The 24,191-nt window shown below is 40.9% G+C and overlaps 2 protein-coding genes across 3 annotated transcripts in view; one reads left to right on the top strand and one right to left on the bottom strand.

Annotated features, from left to right (window-relative positions):
* Positions 1–3,447, top strand: part of itga3b (integrin, alpha 3b) — a 34,032-nt gene extending 30,585 nt beyond the window's left edge. The window contains exons 22-26 of the mRNA XM_030754422.1: positions 64–177; positions 533–631; positions 717–842; positions 938–1,092; positions 1,669–3,447. Coding sequence (XP_030610282.1) covers positions 64–177; positions 533–631; positions 717–842; positions 938–1,048 — 450 coding nt within the window. The 3' untranslated portion in view covers positions 1,049–1,092; positions 1,669–3,447. The remainder of the gene's footprint in view (positions 1–63; positions 178–532; positions 632–716; positions 843–937; positions 1,093–1,668) is intronic.
* A 45-nt stretch (positions 3,448–3,492) lies between these two features.
* Positions 3,493–22,278, bottom strand: ace (angiotensin I converting enzyme (peptidyl-dipeptidase A) 1). 2 transcript variants are annotated; one of them, XM_030754421.1, is made up of 25 exons: positions 22,229–22,278; positions 16,641–16,805; positions 16,462–16,549; positions 15,532–15,675; positions 15,211–15,402; positions 14,927–15,024; positions 14,597–14,766; positions 14,275–14,498; positions 13,849–13,993; positions 13,400–13,498; positions 11,596–11,718; positions 11,293–11,498; positions 11,063–11,199; positions 10,615–10,773; positions 9,888–9,975; positions 9,561–9,704; positions 8,012–8,203; positions 7,473–7,570; positions 7,183–7,355; positions 6,260–6,483; positions 6,023–6,167; positions 5,809–5,907; positions 5,506–5,628; positions 5,052–5,236; positions 3,493–4,020 (listed from the first exon to the last, which is right to left on the bottom strand). In XM_030754421.1, exons 2-25 carry the CDS (start codon positions 16,758–16,760, stop codon positions 3,830–3,832), a joined length of 3,567 nt encoding a protein of 1,188 aa, XP_030610281.1. In that variant the 5' UTR covers positions 16,761–16,805; positions 22,229–22,278; the 3' UTR covers positions 3,493–3,829. The 2 variants fall into 2 exon arrangements, with proteins under 2 accessions (XP_030610281.1, XP_030610280.1); XM_030754420.1 differs by lacking the exon at positions 22,229–22,278 and adding an exon at positions 19,805–20,038.
* Positions 22,279–24,191: the final 1,913 nt, after the last annotated feature.

The following is a 24,191-nucleotide window of genomic DNA, read 5'->3' as shown; positions in this document are numbered from 1 at the left end:
GTGATGAGTATCAACAGGATATCTGTTCACTCTCTAATAGTGTCTTTTTATGGTCTGTTGAAGGAATGTTCCAAGGGGACAGCAAAATGTGTGACGTTTTCCTGCCCGCTGCTCAACATGTCGAATACGGCCACAATTTATGTCCGTTCCCGGTTATGGAACGGTACAATGTTAGAGGTGAGCTCACCAGCTAATATATAGTTACTGTTAGATCAGGTAGGCCCAAACCTCACTTGACACAGTGCTGTTTAAGCTGTTTTAACTTACCTACAGTCGCTGCATATATCACTGTGTGTTACACCTTACTGCTGCTCTCACTGCCTCAAGATTTCCATGTCTGCAGATAGAAGAGCAGGGAGGTGCCCTCTATCCACCGCATACTTTCCTAGTATACATGTGAATGGAGTTTATCCCAGAAAAGAGCCATACTGCCAAATATAATAACTGCAGATTGAAATAACAATACTGTTTGACAGTTGTGGTCCTGACTTTTGTAAAAATATTTTAATGTTGTATCTGTGTGTGCCTCCAGGACTATTCCAATGCAGATAGAGTTACCGTGAAAGGCCAAGCCACACTGAAGCTTATTAGCGCTCAATCAAAAATCAAGATGGACAGTCAGACTCTCACGGTACGTGATAATGGAAAGAATGACAATAATGCTCATGACGATGATGATGATGATAACAATTTTACTTTCTCTACTTTTTTTGTAGTTCATAGTTGATATAGAATCAGAGAAGCGGGCAGAGACGCCCGATGAGCTTCCCCTATGGATCATCATCTCTGCAGCTGTAGCAGGAATTCTACTGCTAGGAATCATCATTCTTATACTATGGAAGGTGAGATTATGTTTTTTTGAGCTATTGCCTCTTTGTTGAATCATTAGTCTAACCTTTGACCTACCCCCTCCCTCACCCCATGCGCCTTCCTCCAGTGTGGCTTCTTCCAGAGAGCCAGCAGGAGGGAGATGTATGAGGCCAAGGCCCAGAAGGCTGAGATGAAGATCCAGCCCTCTGAGACAGAGAGGCTAACTGAGGACTACTGAGGCCCCATGTGTCTCCAAACAGCACACACCATTGGGGCTTTTGGGTAAAAACACCCCTTTTAAAAGGGTTTTCTGTGGACACTGTCTGTGGACACTGTCAATGTCCTGGGATTGGGATGTGATTCAACTAACCACTTTGACTGCTTTCCTTGCAGGCTAACACTGCACATTGCACAGTTTGACCACTCTAACTTTTTCACTACTTCTTTTTCATCTCATGGAGGATTCACACGTATACACAAGGAAGTTGCATGTGCAGCTTGTTATTTGGCATCAAATTGGAGAAGGCTTTGCTTGTTGTGACCAATCACCATGTAGTGCATGAACAGCAACAGTAAGAGGCAGCTAGCTTGATAAATTCTCATTGACACCTTGTTTGCTCACCTTGTGAGTGATTGGTTGTTGTTCCTAAGACGATTGCACCAGCAACTATACCTTGACCAATGCCTTAGAGCAACACATACATGTGAATCCTCCCTTACTCAGCAGGGTAGTGTGTCTTTCTCTGTCTCTGTCAGCGTGAATCTCTTCAGCTTCCTAAATTTTCCTAAGCCATCAATAACCTCTGGTTTCAAGCTTTTTAATATCACTTTCTTCCTCTCTTTTTTTTTCCCTGCTAGCTTGGCTTCTTCAAGCGGGCCATCTACTACAGAATAATGCCAAAGCACCAGGGGGTGAAAATTTGCAGGGCTGAGCGTTATCAGTTGAATCTGGGATTTCAGCCTGAGGAGCCACAGAAAAAGTATTGGATCACGAGTTGGACAGAGATGCAGCTTTACTACTACTGAGGCCTTTGCTTTGAACCCTGAACTGCTCACTGTCACTGTAGACTTGAAAAAAGGCCGAACAAGGAACCCTGGGCTAGAATGAGCCACATGGACCAACATGGACCAACTGTGGATAGTGCATTCATTTTTTTTTTTTTTAGTTGATTTTTTTTCTAATGAACTTTTTTTTCTGTGCAATACACTGAACATTTGGTTCCAGAGACTGTAAATTGTTAAGTGCATGTGATGAATGCACATGTACATTGGAAACTGAGTCACATACGAGTAACTGGTTTTGATTGTGTTGTAGGTCACAATGTACTGAAATTGTTTTCTGTATGTGTATTTTTATATCTTTTTTGTTTGTTTTCTGAATCCTCTGAGAAAAGTTGTTGGTTGTTTGTTGTGTTGCTTTCCACCCAGCCCATTTCCATATCTAATCTGAGTCTGTGGTTATTCTGCGTGATTGTAAAGGTCTTTCCTGTTTTGTCCCCAGACATTGCTTTGTGGTCAGTGACTCCGCTAGGGTTTTAAATCTGGAGATCGTTTTCTGCACTTAATATAAAGACCAGCAGCCGCTCGCATATGACCGAACGTGAATGTCTATGCCAAGTGTACGCTGACTTTGCATTGCAATGGTTTTGGGGGGAGCCTCAAATGCAGAAAGTGGTATTGTATTTTTCCAGGTTATGTACATGCATTGTTTGCCTGTTTTTAAGGAAACAGGGTTTGTAGTTGTAACGCTTTTAACAGCCCCAGTGGACACGCTGTAATTTCTTGCATTCCACACCAGTAGCTGTTGAAGCATACTTGGAGCAGGCTAAAAACCAGTTGCTTCATGTCTATATGTTGAATTAGTCGTGGGAGTAAACTTGACTATTATTTATTACACCTTCTTGGGCTAATACATTAACAAGCATATCTAAAGAATGTCATACAGGGAGTCACAACACTGGATTAGTTAATGGCATGATGTCTATGTGGAGACTTTAAGCTCCAGCATAGATTGGTACGAATGAATTGTACATAGTAACAAGTTACATAAAATTGACTGTTTTAATGAATTGCCCTCACTGAGCATTGTGTTTTTACAAGTCAGTAAGTCTACACTTGGATTGCTTCCAGGTGACTGTGGCCTCTGTAAAAGTAAACCTGCAACACCAAGGATAGGCTATACTGATAAAACCCTGTTATTTAACAATATCTGATGGGACTAAGTGTTGCTTCACTGTTCCAGTCTGTGTTACCCGAGAGCCTGCAGGTACAGTATTCTGTTGTGTAACTGTAGCCACTACAGAAGTTATATTGACTCTGTGAGTAAAGAGGGAAGGGCCGAAACCAATTCACGATCTCTTTTGTCTCCTGTGGTGGTGTTACTTCTTTTTGTTGTCGTTGTGCATTTTCATTGTAATGAAATTGTTTTTTTTTGCGTTTTTGGCCACAGCAGCTTTTGTTAGCAGTGAGAGAGACAGGAAATGGGGGAAAGATACAGGGGAAGACACGCGGGCAAATTGGCGACAGGCCGGGACGCGAACCCACGCCGCCCGCACCACAACGCGGCATATGTATGTGGTCGCCAGCTTCACCACTAAGCCACCCGGGCGCCCATGAAATTGTTTTTAACAACCTTTGCCATTCGGAATAAATATTTAATGTCTTTATTGTAGAAATGCAGAGGAGTCAACAAATAAAAAAAAAAAAAAATCAAATATTTAAAAACGTTTACACAATGAATGACATTACAAAGATTTGTTTTTAAAACTCTCCCTCCCTTAATAGCAGATGTTACAAATAAATTACAAAATTGCATGTGTTCTTTTGCATAGGCAAATAATAAATTGTGTCTTTGTGTATACAATAAATATACAAGACTGGGGAGGCAGACAAAACACGAGGAGCAAATTTGTTCAGATGTTGCGCAGTACACAAAAACACTGATGTTCACATTGAGGTTGGTATTGTGCCAGCTACAGTAGGTCAGGCTTTGCTTTAGCCCTTCAGCCATCAAAGATGGCTAATCTTTTTGCTTAAGCTCCATAGTAGATAAAGACTTTTCAGGCTTTCTTGCCTTCCTGTACTTGTAGGCCAGCAGGATGATGGCCACCAAGAGCAGCACGCCGATGGCCAGCAGGATCCACTGGCCAGCTGTGGCAGCCGAGCTGTTCACATTTAATCCCAGGAAATCCACTGTTTTAGCTTCACTTGCTGAAGATACACCGGTTGGGGATACACACAAGTTGAAATGATTAGTTGAAATGATTTTTCACGCAGCAATTAAAACACTGAGGGTAACTGTGCAGTCATTTTCAGGAGGCCTCTTTGCATGCTTATTTTTGAAAGCTATAGGAAAGGAACACAGACAGGCATCGACACATTTGACTTTGACTTTTCCACCTGCAGTATGAGAATAATAAAAGTTGCTGCAATTTTAACAAGAGGCCCAGCAGTAGCTATCAAAACTCAATAGAGGACCAATAAAGGAAAAAAAAAATCTAATCTCTGACCCCACTTCAGTACTCCATCCCTACTCTGAAAAGTACACAGTGTGGCCCCCTCTCTCTTTGTTTCACTTCAAAGTTATTATGTAAACTTCACATAATGGATAGCAGCTTAAAAAAGAAACACAAAAATGTGATTTTAAATGTTTCCTTCATATTTACAAGAGTTATTCTTCTTCATACCAACAGGTGGCACAAGCTGATGCGCCTTAATTATCAAATCTGCTGTCACTGTTCCTTTCGTAGCTTGGATTTGACAGGCCTGGAACTGCAGCTTTGGTTGACACTCACAAAATAGCCTTCTCAATGCATTATCAAACTTTCTGTGCTGTCAAATAATAATTCCAAAAAAGGTCAAATGCAGGGCCCTGCCTAATATTTAAAGAAAAGGTGATTATCATATGACTTGTTTGTGTTATTTCCATACAGATTTATTCAGTTTTGCATGCGATTATTGGTTTTCTCGCTTCATCTCTCCAGTAACAGCTGTGTTCTCTTTCCCCCCACTATCCCTTCCTGGGTATTTCTTTCACTTTGTTGCATATATCAGCATACATTGTTTCATCAGTAAAACAAATTGAGATTGATTTCACTGTAAGCTGCAGCAGAGGAGACAAGCAAAATGAATGCCTTTTCTTTCTGGGAAGGAGTTCAGAAACATTTGGCCTTGACAATGGAAAACTTAACATCAGCAAATACATGCATATGTTTCTGTGAGCATATCAAATCTGCACATACCAAAAGGTTTCCAGTCGTATTCTGGCCATCCACGAACATCATCGTTCTTGGTGTTCTCTTTCTCGAGCCATTCAATGAGAGGCTGGAAGTACTCCATGAGTGGCTGGGCACTCATTTTGGGCTCGCCCGTGATCATAGTGAGAGCCTCGGGCCAGGGCTTGCTGTAGCCCAGCTTCATCACATCCCTGCAAACAGCAATACAAGTCAGAAGGTCAGAAAAGACAAGGATCACTAGTAAGAATGTCTTGCAGATACAATTAAACTGCCAGTACTGAAAAAATACTGCACATATGAGTGGGTACGTGTGTGTTTGTTTGTCTTTATTATGTTGTGGGGACAAGGATCTGACAGCACACTCACGGTGTGGGGACCGAAACCCTGGTCCTGTGTGTGTGTGTGTGTGTGTGTGTGTGTGTGTGTGTGTGTGTGTGTGTGTGTGTGTGTGTATACTAACCCTAGCAACTTTCCAGCTTCTTTGGACTGGTAGATGTCACAGGTATGTAAAGACCCATTATGCTTGGCAGCATTACACAGAGCTTTGTGGAACTGAAACTGGATGACGAAGCTAACAAAATACCTGATTGAAGATGATAAAACATGAAGTGTCAGCGCTGTGTCACATGACAAAGATTGCATTATGTTTCACAGCATATTTATCTAATCAATCATAGATAATGGGAGAGTATTAAATCATTTATCACCTATCAGCGATAAAATATCACATGAAACTTTATTCTGCAGAATCAGAAACTCTTACCTGACGTAGGGAACGTTAGCAGGGATGTGGAATTTTGCACCTGGGTCAAAGTCCTCCTCGGTGCGTGTTACAGGCGGACACAGTCCCTGGTACTTCAGTCTGCAATACAAAAACAGAGACAAGTAAATCATCTATAAATGCAAGTTGTATATAATCAATCAGTGCACTTTTGATATAAATTATAAAAAATGTTGCAGCTGCTGCTGTACTTTACCTGAGGTTCCACCATTCTTTATTGTACTCGGTGGACGGGATGCGGCCATCAAACACCTTCCACCTCCACTGATCCATCAGGTAACCGAAAGGTAGGAAGGCGATCTTGTCAAGTGCCATGCTCATCAGAAAGTTGATGTCACTCTCTAGATGAGGGGGTCAATCACAGGTGGATATATGCTGTATTATAGCAAAACATGCTTTTAAAGATTTTGTTTTTGTGGCAGTCGTCACTCACCATAGTTGTTCTCAACCTTGTCCAGGAGGCCGATGCTCTTCAGATGTTTGGGTGTTGCCACAGACAAGGCTAGCACATCTCCGATGGCCTCGTGAAAGCCAGGGTTGGCTCCATCGCGGAAGGACACAGGCTGGTCTTTGTACTGCAAGAAATACTGAACGTGGCCCATCTCGTGGTGTACAGTGATCAGGTCATCCATCGTCACTACAGTGCACTGCTTGATCCTGAAGAGGTAAAAAAAAAAAAAAAAAAATGATTAGAGCAAATTATGCAGATAATGTTTTAAGGATAAATTCATGATTCTACCTCACATCCTCTTTCCATCAGTACACATAATGTTAATAATGCGCATAGTACACATATATAGTTCATTTGTTGTCATAATATCTGGGAACTTGGTTAGATATCTTAGTCAAAGTAATACAAAAGTACCCTTTTACCTGGCCCTGCCTGTCTTTGTCGTCTCTGAGCCAATTACTGCTCCAGGTACTATGAAACTGATTTGACTCAGTGCAATATCTTTGGGGTCGAAGTGTAGCCCCCAATGGGGGAAGAGATGATACTCCAACAGTTCGCATATTACATTAGAAATGAGCACTGGTTAGAGAAGATTAGGTGGCACTTCTAAACAGACTTGGTGTGGATACAAATTAACAGTAAGTGCACAGACAAAAGTGCTGTCTGAAATTTTGTGAAAAGAGGAAGACTAGAAAAGTGCTATATAAATGCCAGTCCATTTCATTACCAGGCTTCTTCAGGGAGTGCCATTATTGAGTATCGCATAAAGATCCTGAGATTTGACCTATATTCTGTAATGGTCTCACTGTAAGATTTTGGGAGGACTTCCAGGCTACCACACATCTCATGATAGCCTGCTAATTGATTCTGGATTAATGAAAAGAAAAAAAAAATCTATTTTTAACCTGAAGTCTTTCCGGTTATAGAAATCCCATGCAGACGCGTGGCACACCACCTGGCGTCCATCAGATGGCTTCACCAGCATAGATTTGCTCCAGAATTCCGGTGGCATTGGCTCCAGACCCAGAGAGGTGAAAAATTTGTCAGATTCCTGAAACATCCTGATGGGGTCCCAGCCCTGAGCGAGAGAAACGTGAAAGACTGTGAGCACAGATGCTTTTGTATGTGCCTCATTGTATTCTGATATGTGCAGTAGTGGCTTTTAAGCCAGTTGCCAGTTCATGCATTCATTCACCTGTGCCACCATGGCTGGGGTGGCGTCAACCTGTGTAGCATCTGGGAAGGGCATGACCAAATCCATTATGCCAGACCATGTCTGTGCCCACATGTTGCCTGAAAGGATACAAGGACAGCAGTCATATTTCATTTTTCTTTTTTAAGTCTAAGAAGTCAGGGAGAAAGTCATCTGCTGTGCCAGTGTTTAACCAAGTGGGATTTGTGAGTGTGAGCCGCTCCAATCCCTAACCGTGTGGAACCGTCACACACAATCTCACGCTTGATGCCCCTGAAAGCAAATTAAATCTTGCCTAAATCCAAATGCATCTAGAGACAACGACAGAATATCAATGGGCTATGCTCTCACATAAAAGGACAGCTTTGTCTATAGTGTTAGAATACTTTGGATTCCATAGTGAAATGCTGGCTGAAAAGTTTTTTCATCCTGTGACCTCAAAATAAACTGGAAAGCTTGCAATAATCTAAAAACTTCTGAAGGCAGCATAAAGTCACAGATATTGTGATATTGCACTCACACAATCAAATCACATTGCTTACCCAGTAAATGTGCAGGAATGGGCCCCTTTGGGTTTATATAATTGGGACCATACTTCTTGTACAGGGCCCTTCGAACATAAGCATGCACATTCAGATAGAGGGGCTCCAGCTCCTTCCACAGAGTCTCCAGATCTTCCTCAAAGGTAGGTGTTTCATACAGGGACCTCCAGAAAGCCCCATTATCAGAGTGACCTACAGCGAGTGCCAGAGAGAAACCCATTAATCAATGATCAGAAGGAAGGTTTATCTGTTTATCTTAGATAGAAGTTTTTTAATCCCTAGAAGTGATTGATTTCATACTAGTAGGGCAGCAGAAAAAGGCTGCTGTTTATATGAGAATAAAAAGTACACTCATCACGTACCATAATGGAGTAAATAATTAACAATATATATAGTTCAAATCTGCTGAGTGTGTAGCAGATATCCTTTTATTAGATTATCAGTTCCTAAACACTGACGGGTAATGTGTAAACCTATTGTGCCATAAAACGTTTTTATTGCTATATAGAGTAGGCTTCCTGTTGTGATAATGTTGTCCTGTTGAGTGACTGCAACGTGGAATACACATAATGACTCAACACAAATGTCTAATCACATTAGCCAATCACATGGCAGCAATTCATGAAGACATGATCAACATGACGGGCATCAGAATGGGGAAGAAAGGTGACTGAAGTGAATTTGAATGTGGCATGGTTTTTGGTACCAAACAGGCTTGTCTGAGCATTTCATCTGCTGATCTGCTGGGATTTTTCTGCACAACCATTTCTACAGTTTACAGAAAATGGACCGAAAAAGAGAAGGTATTCAGTCTCTGGGTGAAAATGCCTTGTTGTTAACAGAGGTCAGAAGAGAATGGCCAGAATGCTTTAAGCTGATAGGCAGGCGACAGTAATTCAAATAACCACTCGTTACAAACAATGTGTGCAGAAGAGCATCTCCATCAAACTTTGGAGAAAATGGGCTACAATAGCAGAAGACCACACACAATGCCACTCCTGTGAAGAACAAGTAACTGGGGCACAGTTCACGAAAGCTCACCAAAACTGCACAATAGAAGATTGAAAAAAAATTCTGCTTCACCATTTGGATGATTGGCTCAGAATTTGGCGTAAACAACGAAGAAGCATGGCTCCGTCCTGTTTTCAATAATTTGAGCTGGCAGTGGTGGCGTGGGGGATATTTTATTGTCACACTTTGGATCTCTTACTGTAGTATCATCTGAGCATCGTTTAAATGCCACAGCCTACGTGAGTATTGTCAGTGACTATGTCCATCCCTTTATGACCATAGTGTACCCATCTTCTGATGGCTGCTTCCAGCAGGATAACTCGCCATGTCGCAAAGCTCAAATAATCTCAGACTGGTTTCCTGAACCTGACATCTCCAGATTCTTTTCAAGCATCAAACTGTGACCACAGTATTTGACTGTTGTGCATCTGACAAAAATAATCTCCATATCTTAAGACCCAACATTTAGCATTTTTCCAGCAAAGCAGATTGAAGAAGAATCTCATGGTAGGTATAAAATTACATTTTAATGTCATACCATTAAGTGTGGCAGCTTTGTTGGCCAGTTCAACATATCTCTTGTAATCCTGACGAAGTACTTTGCCAGCAGCATCTCGCCATCCTTTCCAGGCAAATAGCAGCTCATCGTAATCCCTGGACTCTGCCATGATCTTCTGGAGATCTGAAACACATTTTCAAATATTTTATTATGCAAACTTTACTTGCCGTATACTGTCTAAAGAAATATGATAATAATTGCACTATTTACAATTATTACATGTATCAGCTACCATTATGCAACCCATTATTTATCTAGAAGTCAAACTGAGTCATATTACTGTAGTCACATTTACAACAGTCTTACCTGGATCCAGAGGATGGCATTTTTTATCCTCTCTGCAGACCTCAGCCACACTGTACTTGGTCTCCATGTTGGACAGAAGAGTATTGTACTGAAAAGGTAAAGAGACTACTTTAGATTCCCATAAAACTATCAACAGGTTTACTAAATAAATATGATTTTTACAGCTGCTCATGAGGCAGAAAGCATGTCTGAGAATATAAAGGAAACACATGATTCAAAATAGTAACAAACCTGTTTAAATTAAATAATGACAACGCCTCCAATACCTTCACCTGGCAACTTGTTTTTACACGTGCCAACACCTGAGCTGGCTAATGCCTGATCAGATAAATGCATTTGTTTGTGCAGAGATCTGTGTCCCTTCCATATAACAACACAATTTCTAAGAAAGTGTAAAGCACAAGACAAGCAGGAGAAATTTTTTGCTAATGAGGAAAACTGGCTTGAAAGTAAGCCCTAAATTTTTGTCTATATTATCTTTAGGGTTGTATGCACCTTTCTAAAATGCAGCCAGCATATTCACATTGGTGTGAGTGAGTTTTGATCTCACATGGCAGAAACAAAGGGACATTTCTTTAATTATATTTAATATATAGGCTTGTGGTAACATGTATCCTGCCTCTCACTGTTAATTGGAAATAGGTGTGCACCCACTAATAAGTATTTTTGCCTCAGGAGCAGCTGAATAATCTCACACATATCTTAAATATAACCATTTCCTTCACACCTCTTCCAATTCTGCTGAGGGGAGCGCAGCCCTCTCAATGTCGCTGAGTTTTTTAATGATTCGTTTGACCGAGCTGTCCTGGAAGTCAGTGGTGTCGTACTCACGGGCCCGCAGTCCATACTTCAGGGTGTGTGCTGACATCTCCAGGTTCTTTTCAAGCTAAAGAAGAATAATGAATAGCATTTGTTTTTATTTAATAATTTAATACATTATATGTCACTGAAAGCTGGATGGATGGATGGGCCAGTGTATAGGTAATTAGAAACATGCATCGATTAGTGACACATAAACTTAATCAGTTATTGATTCATTGACACAGTTTGATCAAACAAATTATTTTTATTGATTTCTTGACTTGAAGCAGAAATGCAGCAAAACTATGAGGAGAGCTGATGGTTGAACAGTATTAAGGTGATCTCCTTTGAGCTGGTCAGTCAGTGGGCCTCACCATTGCCTGATTATTGGCTTCAGTGATGTCGGTGTTGTACTTCCAGGAGGCCTCAGTGAATGCATTCCATACCACCTCAGCTGTACTGTTGTACTCTTCCAGAAGATTCTTTGCTTCAAGCTCATCTGTCTTCTTGTCTGGGTAAACAGGAAAAAACAAAGTCAGCTAAAAATCAGTCACCTAATTAAGTCTTGAGAATTTTATCATATTTGGCTGAAGTTACAACTTACCAATATCCTCTGGGTAGCCTTCAGGGATTGGTGGGACCCAGGTGAAGTCTGGCCATCCCAACGTCTCATTCACATTTTGCTTTTCCAACCACTCAATAATAGGCTCAAAGTATTTCATTAGCGAGCTGGCATTTAATTTATCGGTGCCTATAGCATCCTTGAGCACAACTGGCCAACTTTCAGATGAGCCGGCCTGAAGGACTTTCCTGGAGGAGTAAGACGGCAATTGCATTACATCTTTACTTTTTCCTTAAGCCATTCATTATGATCTGTGCATTGAACATGAAGGTATAATCAACTTACTTTAAAATGGCTCCTGCTTCTGCAGAGCGGTAGATGTCACATGTATGCAAGGGGCCGGTGTGTTTGGCTGCCTCGCAAAGTTTTTCATGAAACTGGAACTGAAGGATGAAGCTGACAAAATATCTGCAGGGGGGGGGGAAATGCTTTAACTTCAACACATGAAGTTCACATACTGTACAAGCTATAGAATCAACTTCAAATCATAGACTGAAATTTTTTAATGACTGTTGAAAGGTTTTTAAACACAGTAAGGAAAATAAAGCTAAATTGTTCTCAGCCTTTACTCTGTGGCTATCAAAACTAGAAATGACCTCTACATTTAGATGATAAGAATTATGTAATTGTTGTATGTGTATGAGGCCACATCTATGCAAGCTGTCTCTGCCTGTTAAAGTAACTGTGCCTTGGGTTTTTATTTCCACCTCTTAAAAGAAACCAGATGGAGTCAGAGGGTTTTGTTATACCAACCCAGCATCTGCAACACTTCCTGCTATTATACAGCTATAGTATTGTTTCAAAACCACAATAAAGTGCTGCATGCAAAACCATACTTTTTCAGCTTGTCAGGCATTCTTGCATGTTCGCTGTCTTTACTTTATTCACAGAGTTACCCTCACACCGTATCTATCATTATGGCACTAATACAGTACTGTGCAATAGTCTTGAGCCACCCTGCATTTTTTTGTTTTTTTGCCTAGAAAATGGGAACACATGGAAATGTAGTATACAAGGCAAAAACACCTTTATTTTTCCACACAGCGTGAAATCTCTTAGGCAGTTTTCTTGTTATTTATTTAAGTAGTCTTCAGGAATAGTTCTCCAGGCTTTTTCAAGGACATCCAAAGCTCTTCTTTGGATGTTGGCCGCATTTCTCTCCATTCTATGTCAAGGTCCTCCCACACTGCTTCAATAATGTTGAGGCACGGCCTCTAGGGAGGTCAATGCATGACTAATAGTGTTCCACTGTGTGTTTTTTCTATCCAGGTATGCTTGGGAAATGGAGCCATTGCCAATCAGATGTATTCCAGATTATTGCATGGTGGAAGTTTTCATAATTCCACCAGTTTTGACAAGATCTCCAACACCACTCACTTTTCTACTTCATACAACGTGCCTCATTCAGGCCATTCATATACATTCATACAAGCACTTCTTTCTACACCTAAGTGTTTTCTATCTAACACACATTCACACTCTAACAGATGCATCGGGGAGCACCTTGGGCTTCAGTATCTTGCATGCAGACTGGGACAGCCAGAGATTGAACCACCAGCCTTCTGATTAGTAGATGACTGGCTCTATATCCTCAGCTACAGTCATCCAATGCAGCCCCAGACCATGACAGGGCATCCCCTGCTTTTTTACAGATGGCTGAGTTTTTTTTTAATGCTTGAATAATTCATAGGTGAATTTTAAGTGGATTAACAAACCAACAAGCAAACAAAATTCCTCTGAAAATGGTCAGGTACAGGGACTGGAATGAAAAGGCAGTCGGTGTCCAAAGAAAAGCTTTGAAAGACCTTCTGCTCAAGACCACTTTTAAAAAATTCCAAGAATATTTGGCTCCTTGGAAGCAAAATATAAAGACTTTTGCACAGTACTGTATACACACACTCATGGCAGTTTCAAGTTTATGGAATTTTAATCTTAAAGGTCTTCTCCTTTGTTCCACTTTGTGTGCAGTACTTTCTGTGTGAACACAACATTAATCAGACAGCTGGGGCTGTCCTGAAAATATCAATCAACCAACTGATTGTCGCCATGACTTCTGCTTCACAGTGCCGAGGCTGGAACAGGATGCTACCTGATGTATGGTGTGTTTCCAGGGATGTGATACTTTGCCCCAGGATCAAAGTGCTCCTCTGTGCGCCTGGTGGGCGGGCAGATGCCTTGGTATTTTGTTCTGTTAAAAGAAATAAGACAGCTTAATTTAAAACAAGCTGGCTTAGGCGGCATAACTATTACGTGTGATCTGGAAAGTTATTCTCTATTGTTAGATTTTTATGTTTCCATGAAATGTTAACTGGGTATGTTTTCTTATTTTCCAGCAACATGTCATTTCACACTAACACAGACATATTTCATAGTTTGAACGCCAGCCAGCACAGCCACAGCCCTTGTTTATTACTTTCTTAAGTCGTACCAGGTATCAAGGGGAAAACCCTAGACAGTAGCCGTTACTGTTAACCCTCCTATCCTATCCAAACATACTTCATAAACAATTCTTTTAACTTGAACTACAGTATCTCCTACCTGAGGTACCACCAGTCAGCATTGTAACGCTCCGGAGGGGTCTTTCCACTAAAGACATCCCATCTCCAGAGGTCTATCAGGTAGCCAAAGGGCAGAAAGGCTATCTTCTCCAGAGCCATTTTCAGCAAGTAGTTGGTATCAGTTTCTAGAGGAACACAATGCAGCGTTTATTAAAAACACACAAATAAAAAATAGGATATCTACATATGAATTGACCTCAGCTGTCTGAGTTTATAAAAACTAAGGTTTTATTGCAAAAATACACACTTGCATCAGAATCTAGGGAAGAAAATGCTGTTTAGAAAGCATGTTAACTTCTAAAAGATGCCCTTTTATTCTCTCAGACAGTTATGGCACTAAAGCCCATGGATCACCAAAAGGAAGGTTGGTGGCTTCTATATATTTTATTTAAGTTAGTCTCATTACCGATGTCGGAGGTCACAGATTTCAGAAGATTAATTGTTTTCAGATGCTTGGGCGTGGAAACCGAAAGAGACAAAACATCGCCAACAGCCTCATGAAAACCAGGGTTGGCTCCACGGCGGAATCCCACAGGCTGATCCTTGTACTGCAGGTAATACTGAATGTGTCCCATCTCGTGGTGCACGGTGAAGAGCTGTTCCATGTTGACTGTGGTGCACTGTTTGATTCTTAAAGGAATTAAACATGAATAGAGTTGCTTAATTATATTTTATTAAGTTTGATCAGCAATAAAAAATATCTGAAACGCAACCAAAATTCATTTTACCTGAAGTCTTTGCGATTGTAAAAGTCCCAGGCAGACGCATGGCACACCACATCTCGACCTTCAGGCTTAACCAGCATGGACCCCTCCCAGAACTCCTCAGGCATGCTCTCCAAACCCAGAGAGGTGAAGAACTCCTCAGCTACACGAAACATGTGTGTGGCATTATAGCCCTGTGAAGTGGAAACAATCAGACTAGTCGCAATTAATGCTATTTGACAAAATTATTCTAATTGCAGAGAACACTTGATGGTCTGGAAGAACCAAAGAATGATTTTTTTTCCCCCTCCTCCAAACTAATCAATTTCCATAAGAGCTTTCCCTCATACTTACTTGATTGACCATTTCTTGAGTCACATCAATGTTGGGTTTGTCAGGAAATGGGATCATCATATCATAAATGTTGTTCCAAGTCTGGGCCCACATATTTCCTGGGGGTCAGGAGGAAAACAGACTTAAATAATTACTCTTTATGTTAGGGACTGTAAATAAAAAAATAAATACATGCAAATTTTCTGCCATATTTTCAGGCCCGATGGCCCGAGTCATTTTTGCACAGCCTTTTATGTTATGCATGTATGTGTAGCTCATATTGGCAAATATTGCATGTATGTTACCGAGCAGGTGGGCAGGGATAGGTCCTTTAAGGTTGATATACTTGGGACCGTATTGGTTGTAGAGCTGGCGGCGCACAAAGGCATGCAGATTCAGGTAGAGGGGTTCAATAGTCCTGTACAGTTCCTCTAAATCCTGCCTAAAGGTAGCAGTCTCATACCAAGAGCGCCAATCATCTCCAGTGTCCTGAAATCCTGAACAGGATGAAAATGTTAAGGTAGTCTTTCCTGCTCCTGTATTCTCATTCTGCTTTGCGTCTTCATTCTCATCAAATTAAAACCCCATTTCTAGCATTAGGAATCTCGTTAAGAAGAAGTACTTACCATCAGCTCGTGAGGCTTTGTTGCTGAGCTCCACAAAGCTTGGATAGTGCTCTTTGATTGGTACACCCGATGCATTGTGCCAGCCTTCCCAGGCATACAGCAGCTTCTTGTAGCTCCTGGACGTAGCCATGATGTTTGTGAGCTCTTTAAAAAAAAAAAAAAAACACACACACACAAAAAAACGATGTGGAAAAAATGTAATATACAAGGAGGTAGACTGATAACCTGGTGCATAAAACTCAAAAGCTTCAGGTTTTCCTGATTTCAGTCTACCCACTTTGTGACAACTCTGTGATATCTTGAGAATTTCTTAAACCAACATTTTCCTTTAAAATGGCAGAGAGAGGAAATGAAGGTTAGGAAAAGGTTAGAGCTGACCCACAGAAATACCTGGAAGTCTTTGTTATTATAAAGGCAGAAATGTTTTTGAGAGTGTATGTGCTGTGGAGTAACCATGGAATATTTCAAAGATTAAGAGATGAGTAATAATTATGGGGGCTGCAGCTTAACAACCGCAGAGAGCCTATTTATTTGTATCAGCAAAAACTTCTAGCAGAACTGCGTTTGCTCTCTTGTCGTGCTGCATGTCGTTTTAGTTTATGAAGTTGCTGCTGGCAAAGCACAAAGGACTATTGCTCACAATTCATGCCAATGAAGCTAAAAACCAAAAAGCTAAAAGTGTTGTTTCTCTTGATATTAACTCAACATATCCACAGCACGTCCTCTGGAGGCCACCCTGGAATGAATATGCCCATCCTGTTCCTTTCAAAAGCTGATAAGATCTTAATCACTTAAAAGTATCCTTCTTCCCCTGGACTTTGTTGATTTATTGATAGCAATTGATGGCAATGCTTTCATTAAAAACTCTTGCATCATATGATTTATATGCGTCTTGATCTTTAAATGGATGATTTATTGTAGTGTACTCACCAGGTTCCAGACTCCAGCTTATGTTTGGCTGTGGGTGCACCTTAGCTGTTGAATAAATACTGTCCATGGTGCTGAGAATGGTGTTATACTTTAGGCAAAAAAAAAAAAAAAAGGATACAACAGAGTTTAGTGGTGTCAAAAACATGATTACTGATTCAACAAAGATCTCACAGACAAACCTTTTCTCTTTCCTCTGGGGGAAGGTTGGCAGCACCCAGTAGTTTTATCTTTTCCATCAATTTCTTATCTTTAGGAAGAGAGTCGAGAACTCCGGAAATGAAGACCTGCTTAGCCTTCATCCCCCACGCCTCCACGAATTCCTGTTCTTCAAGAGATGCATTCACCTTAAGACAAAACAAGGTGGAAATATCTTAATATCTTTAACTGTGCATTTGCAGGCATGTCAAGAGGCAGTAATAAAAAAATACTAATAACTAAAAATGTTTATGTCTGTTATAATCCAGTCAGTTTTTTTTTTCAATATTGATATCTGTCAAAAGTACAAGAGGGCAGCTGAAAAAAAACTTGGTGGAGCTCTCTGTAGGAACTACTTGCAGTTCAATTCAATTCAGTTTTATTTGTATAGTGCCAAATCACAACAAACAGTCACCTCAAGGATCTTTATATTGTAAGGTTAAGACAGTCAAAACGACCCCATACGAGCAAGCATTTGGCGACAGTGGGAAGGAAAAACTCCCTTTTAACAGGAAGAAACCTCCGTCAGGACCAGGCTTGGGGAGGGGCAGTCATCTGCCACAACTGGTTGGGCTGAGGACAGGACAGAGTTGGCACAAAGTGAACAGACAGTTGTACAATACGGGGTTGGACTCTATTATCAGACGGTTACTGCTCATGCCAGTTTTTTTGTGAAGACTGTCGTCCTCTAGAAAATGAAAGGACAGATCAGTTTTGCAAGCTGCTATTACAGACCACAGTGCCTTTTAAAGCACAGTGCCCACATGACATACTGTAGTGAAGGGCCCCACCAACTCACTAGAACTGAGTTCAGCTCATTGGTGTGCCCTTCTGCAGCTATCTCATGTGGGCCATTGGGAAAATGACAAATTCTCCAAGTACAGTTTGTCCAATGGCCACTTGAGGCTGACTCAAAAAGCAAGAAGCTCCCCCACAGACTCTCATGTAAAATATTCAACTGCAGAATAGAAATATCCATGTTTACAGCCTGTTAAATAAACATATAAATAAAAGCAGCGTTTGGTGCAGACATTTATGCTTACTTGCGGATTCCTTGAAATCAACTTGTTGGATGACCATGCAGTTTGATGCAAGGATTTAAGCTCATCTCTGTCACTTGCCATTTGTTTTTCCAGCCTTCTATCTCAGTACTGTAACTGTTTAACTAGAATGTCTTCATATTGCTTGATTCTTAATAGCTGTAACAGCACAGCTTCTCTGTGGAATCAATAAAACACTCTACCTATCTATTGAGCAGCTGCTGAGGAGCAAAATAACCCTTGCTCAAGGATAATGTCTCTTTTAAAAAGAAAAATGCTATTGCTACTCCAGAGCACATGCTTATCTATGGCTTCACTGAGTACCAAGAGCTTCTTTTTATGGGACTCATATAGGCCATGAGCATAAGTCTTTGGAAGAATGGATGCTGTGCTGGACTGATAGAACATGTGTTCAACATTGATTTACTCCCCTTGCCATTCAGAATGTTAAACTGTGCATCAGCAGCTCTGACTTTCTTTCTAAGAAAAATCCTTTAATGGTTTTGCAACTGTTTTATTCTTTGGCTGGTGTGTGTGTGTGTGTGTGTGTGTGTGTGTGTGTGTGTGTGTGTGTGTGTGTGTGTGTGTGTGTGTGTGTGTGTGTGTCATACTTGCTTGCACAAACATGAAAAAAAAAATTACAAAATAATTGCACACACATATTGACACAACCAACGGCAATGAGTCAGTGATTATATGTCACCACTTGCGCCACACACATGCTTATATAAAACAGAACTGTAGCCTATTTCATGTTTCCACTTAAGTCTTTCTTATCTGCCGTTTTCATAGCCTTTCCTGAAATAACAGCCTGCAGGAGGGGAAAAAAAAAAGATGACATTGAGTTAAAGCATTAACTCTGACCTTTGTGCTCTTCCTCTCAATCTGTATTTTTCTCAGTCATTTTCTTCAAGCCAGCCTCCACCCATTTATCCACAGGAACAATCTCTTTCTCAACCAAAGAAACGCAATGAAGAGTCAAATGCAGATTCTCTGTGGATGTATTTTCTTAGCGTGGACGATCAGTATGTAAATACAATAACTTTTCAATTTATTTAACTGCATCACACTTACAGTGCAGCTTAAGAGGTATCGCCCACATTAGAAAATTTCTTGGTCAAGTGGAATTGCCGTGCACGCCCCTGGCTGCCAGATCAGATGGAGTTCAGTGCTCGGATTCACTTTGATCCATCTTTAAACCACCCAGGAAAAAGAAAAATATGCTCTTACATGGCATCTGCAAGTCTGCTTGTCTTTCACCTTGCATCACGAAAGCATTCTGCGGAACAAAACACATTCTGTAGCCTGACCCGGTTAAATGAGTTCAGTGTGGGACACCTGGTGTGTGTGTGAGGAGAGCAGCGTTCACATCCCGGATAGTTTACTGAAATCCTGTTGTGACAGCTGTCCAACATTTGGGTGTGTGTCTTTTCCACACCTCTGCAGCTTCACTGTTTTCTGTAATCTCCTGTCTTACTGTACTTTTCTACTGTCTTATTGGCTTTAGCTTGTCTCACTACTTTTAATGCAACTCTTTTTGAGACATGTGGTGATGTGCAACTCTAAAAAAAACTGTGTGGCAGCTTGCTTTTAAGAAAATAAATTTTGAAATTGTTTTAAAGAGGCATTTTATTTTCTGCAAATATTCCCTCACTGGGCAATAAAGTCTGCTGGTGTGTGCACAGCTGCATTTAGCAGAGAGTTGCTACCATGAGGACAAAAATATTTCAAGCAGAAATATCATAAAACAAACAGTTAAACAAAAAAAAAAGGCAAACATGAGAGCATGCAAGACCCATTAGAATTATATTTTTAAAAACTGGAGACGGTCACACCACAGGCAATCAGATTTCATTTCTTTTCCATTACAGCACAAGCAGAGTTGGCTGCGCTAGGAGGAAACTGAGCATGCAACCCTGGAGAGAGATGAATAGTAGTAATCTCCAAGTCAAGCAGAGCTGAGATCCACAGAAACCTCTGACCATGCATGTATTTGGTTTGACGAGATGCTAATACAGCAAGAATGCTGGACACTTAAATAGCAGCATGAGAGAAAGAGCTGGTTAACAAGTCATCCTGTAAGCGCAAGATTGCAGGAGACGTCCTACCTGAAGCTTTGAGTTGTGGTCTGTTATGTTGGTGTTGTAGTTCCAGCTGGCAGAGACACTATAGAAAAACACTTCCTCAGCAGTTCGGTTGTAGTCACTAAGGAACTTCTGTGCATCAGCAATGGTGTCTGAATATTCCCCAGGCAGCCAGCTTTCTGGCAGAGTCTCAGACAGCCCAAAGACTGGCAGCAGCAGCAGTACTGACCATAGAAACCTGTCCAAACCCGTACCCATGGCTAGCTACCACCAAAGAAACAGTGGAAGAAAAACTGTTAAGTGAAAGAGTTGTGTGGAAGAGCTAAAAATACACTTCCTTCAATGGAGTGAGAGTACACCTTCCGCCCGAAGCTGTTGTCTCATCTACTCCTTCACTGTTCCCTTCTTTGCCTTCCAGCCTGGCTGCTGGTGAAATGCACAGGAGCCAACGCGAGCTTCTTTTTAAGTGCCAGCATAACCCAGCCCACATTTCTCTGCAGCCTTCCCTCTTACTACTTTACAGCACTGAACAAAGTACCCCATACCCCCCCCCCCCCCCCCTTCCTTCCTTCCTTTGTTACTGTTATTGTTTTTGTTTACCGGCCTGCCAGGATTCGGATGGCTCACATTATCTTTGATCAGAAGTTTCTATAATGGTGCAAGATGAGATACAGAATAAGACACACTGGTGCAGCGTCCCTGCCTGAGCTGTCTGCTTGCCTCCCTGTAGGATAGTGACTCCTCACTAACGAGCACTGGAGTGTCTGGGAGGGACTCCACATATTTTGCTCTCAATTCCCTCCTTTAGCTCAGGCCAGAAGGGGAGTTATAAAGATGGGGAAATGAAAAAAGGGAGCAAGGGAATGAAACTGGAGTGGGGTAGTGATTAGATTCTGAGCAAAGGGCTGAGTGACAAAAGTGAGTGAGTAACATCATTCTGATTTCCATAGTCATAACATCACTGTTTAGATTACTTAGAAAAACAGATGACATGTCCTTTCAAAGAATGAGGAGGTTTACAGCTCAGTACATTTTCAATCTGTCTTCATGTGTGATGTACTTACAGTTAAGTGTACAGTCCAACTATAATGTAGCATGTAATAAGCCTTATTTCATTGGCTGTTGCACAGCAACTGTTAGAGCACTTTGTGCACATTGATATTAGTGGAAGAGAATTCAGTAAAGGGGAAAATATTCCACTGAGCTATTTTTTTTCCACCCTGAAATAAGAACCATGTGTACATGTTCCTGCCATAATTGACTAAACAAACTGAATTTACAAATTATGTGCGGTTTACAGTAGATTACATAAGAAAAAAAATAAACACCATTTTCTAAACCCTGGCTTCATGATCCTTAGAAGTTCTTTTCTTTGACACTTGATTTTTTTGTCATTTTTTAAAATGTTCTGTACACACACACACACACACACACACACACACACACACACACACACACACACAGTCTATTATATTAGACAGTCAAGACTGAAGAAAATGAAGAGTCACAGGAGGTGGAGAGGATGGGAATCTGAACCCGTTATGTTAACATTTAACAGCTGCAGATAGTCATTAACAATCATGTTCTCTGCCACCTGATGAATATAAACCTCGGATTCCCCTTTTGGGCTTTGGATCGCTGTAGCTTCAGAAGTTCAATCTTCCACTTTGTTCACTCTATTCTTTAACATTGTCTCACTGCTGTTTTGTAGGGATGGCACGATACCACTTTTTTAGGTCCAATACCGATATTTTATCTGCCGATACAAATCCGATCTTTAAAAAAAAAAAACTATTGATTTCAAATGCCTGGATACATTTTACACACATCAACAGTCTCACACACAACAAAATCAAAATCTTTTAGTTGCCCCACATACAAGACTAAGAACCAGGGAGGGGCAGAGCTTTTCAGGCAGTGGCACCAAAGCTCTGGAACTGTTTACCACTCCAGCTCCATTTAGCTGTCTCTGTGGAGTCTTAAAAAAACAGTTGAAAACCTTTCTGTTTAACCAGGCTTTCTGTTGACTTTATTTTTATTCTTTTTCTTTTAATATGGTAATGTTAATATGTTTTTAACATGATGTTTTATCTGGGGTTTTTTGATATTGTGTTTTAATTATTGTACAGGGCTTTGTGACTTTTTATCTGTGAAAAGCACTAAATAAATAAACTTTACTTACTTACAACAATCGCTCTATCACCTGAATCCTGCTGTTCCTATGTGGGAAGGTGATGCATTGGCTTATGGTATGTTGCAACTATTGCTTAATTTAGTAATCGAGTATTCAATCAATTATACCATCAATTACCCGAGTAACTGGATAAGAAATACTTCTTTCACATTAACAGTTCATCTGCGTATTTTAACTTCCGTACTGCAGTTTTTCCCTGTGTGAAACAAACAGGGTGGATGAAGCAACTACAAAGTTCTCTTTTCTTCACTTACTGATCAGGTGGTTGATGAAGGACCTCCAGCTGTTTCCCAATGTTTACAGGGAGAAAAGCTTTCTTCTGCTCCATCTGAGCTCACCGGCTCCGCCTCTTTGCTCTTGTGCAGACAGACTGCACGTAAATCAGCTGACTGCTGCTGTTGCATCATCAGTGTTTATGTTGAAAAACTGGGGGCTGCCTGAGCAAACATAGATAAAACGATGCTTTCCTTCATGCTGAAAGTGGTTGCAGACTGCAGCGTGTAGCATACTCTCCGCTCATTGGTCAGTCAATGAAACTCTCGCTGATTGGTTTAGTGCCACGCGACAGCGACAAAAGTAGAACATTTTCCAACTTTCTTGTGTCGCGTCGCCTGGTCGCGTGTGCACGTCTACGTGTACGAGCTCGAAATTTCACATGCACGAACGTCGCCGGTCGCTTAGCTGGAGGAGGGCAAGCGATTGTCGCCTCATCGCACAAGCTCCATAGGAAATGAATGGAGAGCGAGCGACGTCGCTCCCCGTGTGTCGGAACCCGTCGCAGCGACGGAGAACTGAGGGGGTTATTTCCTGATCACCACTCCATTCCGGTAGAGGGCGGTAATGCAGCTTTAAGCTGGTTTGGTTAACCGCAAACCCATAAGACGAAGAAGACGACGGAGAACTGTAATGTAGCTAATGTGGGTCGGGTCGGATCGGCTTTTTTATTTCTTTCCGATATCCGATCCAGTAATTTAGGCCAGGATCGGACCGATACCGATACTGAATATCGGATCGGCGCATCCCTACTGTTTTGCACTATAACTTATTTGAATTATTTTGGTTAAAACTGCCACCTATCGCAGCTTGAAAAACAAAGTTTAAACATGCAAAAACAAGGAAGTGGTTTTTTGTTTTTTGTTTTTTTTTTGCATATATGGATGATGAGTGCCTTTGGATTTCTCACAATGTGCAACAAATTTTTTGCAAAAGTTTGTATTCACTGTTCTTCAATATGGTACCAAGCACATCTCTACAACTCCACTGCTTTTGCCCTCCTAAATTGTGCACAGCTACAAAGTTGCTATGTGACCTACTTTATTGCACCAGCAGGTGCATTCATTATGTCACTAGCTAAGCAAAAACAAAATGGTCCTCTTGAAAGTTGAATTACCTCGTTGTTGCATTCACTCTTTTATGTTTCATGAAGTCATGTTGAAACATTATTGAAATCCTTCAGCTGGTTTTATTGCTGCCAACCAGCTGATCATTCACCTCACTTTGGTTACACTTTAAACAAGAACTTGGGACTTGTGTTAAGAGGACACATCTGCTTCCTTCTATTTGCTTCTTAACCCATTATATTATGTTTTTTATATTTCAATCTAGTTCCGCCGTACTGAACTAAACAGCATGTTTACATTTATTCAATGATTATTTTTTTGTTCTTTGAGATAAGCAAGCATAACTATTATTATTGATACATTTTAAAATGAAAAACACAGCTTTCAAATACCAAGGTTTATGCTTGCAGATCATATCACACATCTTCATACCAACCTGCTGCATCAGGCACTTTGATTTATAACAGTTGTTAAATGCAATTAACGATTAATTTTGTTGTACGTATGATGATAATAAAGTTCTCTTTTATTGTCAAAGTTGTTAACCTTGAATTTATTATGACCACAGTAAATTAATAGACAGGGCTTTATAATACATCCATCCATTTTCTTATCCTTTTCAGGGTTGCGGTGGGGCTGGAGCCTATCCCAGCTGTCATGTGGCAAGAGGCAGGGTAAACCTCTCTGTATTAGCCTGTTGAATGGTAACAGAGAGGCAGACAACCATTTGCACTTATGGGCAATTTAGAATCACCAATTAGTCTAACCCCTCTAACTGCATGTCTTTGGTCTGTGGGAGGAAACTGGAGTACCTGGAGAAAACCCACACGCCACCCAGAAAAGTCCCAACCAAGGTAGATTTGAACCCAGGACCTTC

Source organism: Archocentrus centrarchus, chromosome 19 (genome assembly GCF_007364275.1).
Source record: "Archocentrus centrarchus isolate MPI-CPG fArcCen1 chromosome 19, fArcCen1, whole genome shotgun sequence".
Classification (NCBI taxonomy): domain Eukaryota; kingdom Metazoa; phylum Chordata; class Actinopteri; order Cichliformes; family Cichlidae; genus Archocentrus; species Archocentrus centrarchus.
Note: the sequence above shows the minus strand (reverse complement) of the source record. Positions and strands in the feature narration are given on the sequence as shown.

Coding starts and splice junctions, on each gene's coding strand:
- ace (XM_030754420.1), bottom strand. CDS start 20,038: ATGGGTACGGGTTTGGACAGGTTTCTATGGTCAGTACTGCTGCTGCTG. Junction 11,200..11,292: donor AGGCTACCCAGAGGATATTG/GTAAGTTGTAAC, acceptor CTGTTTACCCAG/ACAAGAAGACAGATGAGCTT. Junction 6,484..7,182: donor TATAACCGGAAAGACTTCAG/GTTAAAAATAGA, acceptor TTACCTCTTCAG/GATCAAGCAGTGCACTGTAG.